General features: G+C 38.6%; 1 protein-coding gene across 1 annotated transcript in view; it reads left to right on the top strand.

Annotated features, from left to right (window-relative positions):
- The first annotated feature begins 3213 nt into the window (after nt 1-3213).
- LOC102850964 (40S ribosomal protein SA-like) overlaps nt 3214-7070 on the top strand; it is a 7693-nt gene continuing 3836 nt past the window's right edge. Inside the window, exon 1 of the mRNA XM_006900041.1 lies at nt 3214-3265. Within this exon, the coding sequence (XP_006900103.1) occupies nt 3214-3265 (52 nt within the window). The remainder of the gene's footprint in view (nt 3266-7070) is intronic.

Raw genomic sequence — 7070 nt, 5'->3', positions numbered from 1 at the left:
AGGAACATCCTTGATGAGATGGATTGATTTAGTCAAGGGTAATGAGGATAGGTGTGTAGGAGACAACAAGATTGGCAAGGGATAGAACAGGGTTTAAGGCTGTTGTACATAGGTTCACTATGAGTTGCAGGTGACTTGATGGCACATAACAACAACAAAAATCTTCAGGCAGAACAAGGATATGATCTAATTAATGATATAGAAGAATAAGTCTATAAATATTTCTACTGTAAGTAATTTAAATAAAATCCATAAGAGGTTTGATGTGAGCGGCTCGATGCTTTTGAACATTCAGTCACCCAGAAAATTTTACTTTTTAGGTGACCGTATCCCCTAAAACATTAGCAAAAATATGAAATTTTACTCTGGATAGAGAAGTTTCACAATAACCATGGTCATATGCAGAAATGAAAGGTTGCTAAACTTGAAACTTCATGGATGGTCATGTTCATATGGACTGCTTGCTGATAGAATTTTTTCTTAATTCCAGTAACCTTGCAATTGGTGGAAAGATATTCAAATGTACTATCTTTATATTGGCAAAAATTTCCATGAGTTATTCTGGTATTTTAATTTTTTCTTCAATAAGTAAATGAAATTCTTAATACTGGGAAAAAAATTTCCACACTCTCTGACCTCATCCTTTGTGAATAGTCTTATTGTCCTTTACTTTCCTAAATTCCCCTCATCACTGTAGACAATTAAATCCAGCTGTGGCAATCACCTTTCTCTCAATCCTTTCCTATTCATTTGCTGCTTTGTGGTGGTTTTTCGGGCTAGACAAGCATAGTTGCAAACATAGAATACACTGGCTCTGGTTTAGCTCTGAATAGCTTGACAGGGGAGGAGGGGAGCTGCTCACCTTTTTCTCAGGTCAATGGTTTGCTGCTTTATGCTGCTGGCCAGGCTGGGGGCTGAGTTACTCAATAACTATTGGGCATTTGAAGTGTTCTCCCAAGGCACGTAGGCAGCCTTGGAATTTTAGAAACTTGTTTCCCCACAAGTCTATTTGACACCAAATCAAATCTCTAGGAGCCAAATATAATTTTTCCAATATCTAGGGATGGGTAAACCTGGCTTTGTACTGAGTTCATGGAATATCTCAAAACCTTTTCAAATGTCCTAAGAATGGCCTAAACCAAGTCTACTTTCCCAAACATTTTACTTAATTTAATAATATAAGAAGTCCATATGCATTTTAATGAAAATGTAATCCATATGTTTGGTTCCTTTTTTGCACTCAATCCATCAAAATATTTTGTAAGAGTTATCTATAGTCCAAGAAACCTTCCATAGGATTTAAAAAGAAAAGCCTGGTTACGCTGTTCTTCCCACCCTCATGCCATTTCTTTTTCCGTCACAGCAGGCATGTTCTGTCTTCCCAGTCCATATCTGACTCAAGTCTTATCTCTCACTCTCGTTCCACACCAGTTCTGCTTTGGTGTGATCATTCATTGAGTGGTTTGTAAAAACCTTATTCCTTTTGCTTTTCTGAGCAGCTTGATAAGCTGTAAAATGAGGGGGAAAAGGAAGAAATGAGATTCTTACTTAACATTGTGGGAGGAGCATAAAGACCTAGACTTAAGCTATAATACCTTACGTGTTCTTCTATGGCCCAGGGTTGAATGAAGAGTCATTATCCCACCTCATATTGATGCATTTCATATTGAAGGTGGATCATAGAAATGATTACAAGTCTCACTTTATGATTAGAGGGGGAATAGGTGGTTTCACTTGACTTCTGGCTAGATATCCTCATGGACAGCCAGCACTGTCAATGGAGTCTGTGTTGCTGAGCAGGTTTTAGTGCAAGTTCTAGAGCAAAATAGATTAGGAAGAATTGTTTGGTGATATACCTTTGAATACTGTTGCTATTATGTGCCTTCAAATGAGAACTAACTCATAGCTCCCCCTCCAAGGAGTTTTCAGAGGCAGTAAATCACATAGGAAATTACCCAGCTTTCTCCCACAGAGCAGCTGGTGTATTCAGTGTGCCTTTGGGTTGGCCACAAAATTCCTTATTACGCCAATGAAAACCCCCTTGATGGCAATGATCAGATCCTGATCTGATCATAGGATGATGCAAGGCTGAGTATCATTTTGTTCCATTGTGCATCATGTCACTAAGAGTTGGGGGGCTGACTCTACCCCAGATAACAAATATGATCTATATAGAGGTAGTTCCAACCAATAGTCATTGGGAGAAAAGAAGATTCATAGTTTGCAAGTAGCCAGCAAATTTCTACTCAAAGGTTAGAGTTCATCTGAACAGAAACTGGTAAATTGATAAAGGAGTATGTGCTAAGTACAGTTCACTGGACAACTAGCAGTCCAATGGAGGATGAAAGGAAGGAGAGTGGGCCAGCAAAGAGTCGGGCAGAGAAGGAAATTGGTAACCTTGGCTGCTCTCTTCAATGAGGTAATCACTGTTGTTCCTTTGCCCAAAAAGCTCCAGATGCAATTGATCTCATTACAGATCAGCACAGAATTGGCTTGGCCAAATTGTTCTCTCCAAGTGTCTGTCTCTCTCCCTTTTCTGAAGGTTCTTTTGTTTTTGGATTAATCTAGAGTTATCCTAAGTTGCTTACTTATTACAAGTCCTGAGCCAACAAGGTAGACATGATCTTCAATTAACTCCCAGAAGTCTGCTCCAATCATCCCTCTCTGCTCTTATTTCCTTAATCTCTATATGAGACTCAAACTAATATAAAGAAACTAGGTTTAGGAGAATTCTATCAAAGATTAGTCACACATTTTGATGTTGACTTGCAAGGAGACTTCTCAAGATTTCATTTTTTTTCTCATAGATTGTAGGACAGAAGATCCTTAGGGCATGAAAATAACTTCTGAAGACTGTTACTCTGTGCCTTTGCCTTCAGTAAAGATTGAACATAAAACACTCTTTTCACAGAGAGTTCTTCCTTTTTCTTTAAACTCTCAAGGGAGACCCACAAACTCCTTTCTAATGTATGGCATGTGGCCAGGAGGGACTGGTCCTTGGAGAAGGACATCCTACTTGGAAGAGTGAAGGGACAGAGCAGAATAGGAAGAGCCTGGATGAGATAGATTGGCACGATAGATAACTGGGACAATGGGATTAGGTGTGTCAGAGACAATGAGACTGGCTTAGGATAGGGTAGAGTTCAGAGCTGTGGTACATAGGGTCGCTATGAGTCGCAGATGACTCGATGGCACATAATAACAGCAACAACGATGCATGGGAATTCCTTAATCGAGCTGATTACGGGATTTGGGCTTATAGGTGGTAAGTGGGGAGATGGCTTTGCAGTATAAGGACATTGGGGTTTTTTAGCAGGGATTGAGGACTGTGTAGTGACTTGCAAGTTAAAAAACCCAAACCCCTAGATCCTTATCTGGACCCAGAGCAAACTCTTGTTTAACTCTAGGTTTGTGAGTAAAACTTTTTTGGCTTTATTTTCCTTATCTGTATAATAAAGCAAATCTCTCAAGTCTCTTACTGTTCTAAGAGTTTTCTGAACAGTAATTTTAACTCACTTGGGGAATAAGTTACCAGAATCAGAAGGGAAATTAAATCAGTGCCTACTGATTTGTGTTTCATCTGCCTCAAGTTCTTTCTTACACAACCAGCGATATGCCTAGCCAGTCAAGATATAAACATTTCTATCTCTTTTCACTCTTTTGTACATTTCAAAGGCTCATGTTTAAGATCATTACTAAAGACCCAAACATATTGCCTCAGAGTCTTCTCTAATTCCTGGAAACTCTACATAGTGTTTTCAAGCCTGTAAATCTTTGCAGACACAGGCATCTCTTCCTCGTTAGTGTTACTAATGCCCTTGTGAAGTGCCATTGAGTCAACTATAACTCATAGTAAACCAACAGAACAACAGAGTAGAACAACAGAGCAGAACCTTGCCCAATTCAACATCAGTCTCCTAATTTCCACCATTTTCAAGGCCATTGTTACAGTCACTGTGTCAATCTACCTTTTTAAGAATCTTTCTGTCTTTTCCTGACCCTCTGCCTTTCCCAGAATGATCTTTTCCCCAGACTGGCCTCTCCTAAGTAAATCATACAAGAGGAGATTTCTCATCTTCGTCCTGAGGAGCACCTGGGTGGGTTCAAGGGTTGGCAGCACCGCTCCTTACCACTGTTGTTGTTGATGTTAGGTGTATTCGAGTTGAGTATGACTTAGAGTGACCCTCTGAACAGTCATCCTGAAGCTTACCCTATTCTGTGTCATTCTCATCATCTTCAGCCCATTGCTGAAGTCACAGTGTCAGTTCATCCCATTGGGGGTCTTCCTCTCCCTCACTGACCCTCCATCTTTTCAAGCATGATGTCCCTTTCCTAGAAATAGTCTCCCCTAACCAAAGCATGAAAGATGAAGCTTCATTATCCTTGACTCCAGAGGAGCACTCCTACCTCACCCTTTCCAGGACATACCTGTTTGTCCTTTTGACAGTCTATGAGATATTCAATACTTTTCTCCAGCACCACCACTCAAAAGCATCAATTCTTCTTCTGCCATCTTAACTCATGGTCCAGCTCTTTGATGCATAGCAGGTGATTGAGAAGACCATGATCTGAATGAAGCTACCTTAATCTTCAAACAGACATCGTTACTCTTCAATATTTTGGAGAGGTGTTTTACCATTAGGTCATCTGAATTTCTATCTAATACTTGTTACTGATAGAGACTCATTAATTTGGTGACATGGAAGATAAACACTGGCCCTTGGGTAACTAGGATATAAGTGCTACAGTATATGAGCACTAGAGGCAAATTGGGTTTGTCATGCTGAGCCTTCCTTTCTAAGTGGGTTTAGGCACTCTGTAGCCCTTTCTCACTGCTCCCCTTGTTGCACCGCTTATTTTGTGTTTATACATCAGGAACTTCTAATAGACTTTAGTTTCCAAGGGAAAAGGTATAATAATCAGAAAAGATATGATTTTAAGTAAAAAAAATCCCCAGTGTTTCAAGATTATTGATTTTAATGTTCTAGTGATATTACTATTGCTTGGCAGCATTTACTTAGGAAAGACAGAGTCCCTATTCAAGCCTCAGTAATGCTGAGCAAGCCACTTACAAAGCAATTTGGAAGTTATGAACAGAAAGTATAGGTATGCTGTAATTCAAAGCAGAGACATAAGCCTCAGTTAGACAGCATTCTATAATGCAGTTTTTCAGAACTTTGACACTTAAAAATCACTTGATATAAATTAGTGATGTGTTAAAATGGGGGAGGGGAAGATAAATTCATCATAATGTTCTAAAAATAATATTAAAACTTGTTTTTAAATTAACAGCAATAATAATAATAATAATAATAACTTCATAACATTACCAGCTTGTTTGAGTTTTAGCCCAGATTGCGCATTTGGATAGCTTATCTTTTACTTCTCAACTCTGCTTAATTGCAAAATTCTTGCTGTGCAGAGGTAACTCGTGGTTGCTGTGATGTTAAACACTGTGACACTCATGTGTCAAATGCGATAATGGTTACCCACGGTGGACAATGTTTGGTGGAACTTCCTGATTAAAACAAGCTTGGAAGCAGGAGTGGCATCCACGTCTGAAATAGCTCGCCTCTGGAAACCCTATGAACCTGGAGAAAGGATGAAAGTTATACAAGTGTTCAGGTCTTTCATTCATACGGTTGCTATGAGTCGCCTATGACTTGATGACACTTAGCAATGACAACAACATTGTTGAATTATAGATTTTTACAAATTATAGCAAAATAGTTTTAGATACTTGGAGTGGGAAATTATGAAAAAGTTTCTCACTGAAGATAACATTGAGTTTTCCATCATAAAGTAAGTTCAAGAGTATATTCACTTGATCATTTAGGTAAATGGTTGTGACTCAATCTTGGGCAGCCAGTTTTTGCCTTACAGATAAATATTTATTTTCATGTCCTGTTTTATAATTTGAATGTGGTGTTTTATTGTTTTGGTTTTTTTGTTTGTTTTATTTGTTCTTTTTTTTTTTTTTAAGCTCTGTTGGTTTAGTGGTAAGAATGTGTACTGCAATCCCAAAGGCAAGGGGTTTGAATCCACCAGCTGCTCCATGGAAAAAGGTTGGGTAATCTCCTCCCATATGATTTTACTGCCTCAGGAAACCCACTGGAGCTGTAGTGTCTTCTTAATGGTGCACAAAAACAACATTCAGTGTTTGTCACTCATTTTTTTCTCATGCTGGATGAAGAAAATTATCAAATGCAGGAATAATTACTCTCAAAGATTGAGCCAAAAGTAATAGGTTGACATGTGGAAACTAACTTTCTGCTAGAACATGATTGGGTTATAAAAGAAATAAAGAATGAAATTAAAATAATAGGTTGAACCCATTTAAAACACTGGACAGATTACTGGTCTACATCACTCAAGAGTAGTGTCATGCAGAAAGCTATTTCAATTTCACCTTTCTTCTGAGAAACTACTGTGAGCCCTCTTTTTCATTCATGGTTAGAAGTTATCAGATCAAAAAATTGAATCTTGATGTTTTCTGACCATTTTATGCCCCATGTATTGATTACGTTAACAATTTTCAGTAGTTCTCTCAACTTTGAATCAAAAGCCCAAGTTATGTTTCTGATCATTAGCTGCTCTTTGTATATAAACCAGTGTGTATGGACTTACCTTCCACTGCAATTATCTTTCATTCATGGAGAAAAAGAACTCCTTTCTGTTCAGTAAATCAGTGTTTAATTGCTCTGAGGCCAAGTGTAACTTCCTCAATTTAACTAAATCAGTTAGATCTGCAATTAATTGATAGTGCAATAAACAACAAAACCCCTTTTTTCTATGAAAAAAATCTGCAAATTTATCAAGTACTTTTTGCTCAACTGTGCATCCCACATATAGCACGGTGGTTGGGCAGGAGTTCGGCTTTTACGCAAAAGATCAGCTATTTAAACCCTTAAATCGCTCTAGAACAACATGATGGTCTTTTCCCTTGCAGATTGTTGTTGTTGTTATGTGCTGTCAAGTCGTTTCCGACTCATAGCGACCCTATGCACAACAGCTCTAAACCCTGCTCTATCCTGCGCCAACCGCACTGCCTCTGACACACCCATCCCGAT

Source organism: Elephantulus edwardii, unplaced genomic scaffold (genome assembly GCF_000299155.1).
Source record: "Elephantulus edwardii isolate Elephantulus edwardi_28Jun2011 unplaced genomic scaffold, EleEdw1.0 scaffold00271, whole genome shotgun sequence".
Taxonomy (NCBI): Eukaryota; Metazoa; Chordata; class Mammalia; order Macroscelidea; family Macroscelididae; genus Elephantulus; species Elephantulus edwardii.
Note: the sequence above shows the minus strand (reverse complement) of the source record. Positions and strands in the feature narration are given on the sequence as shown.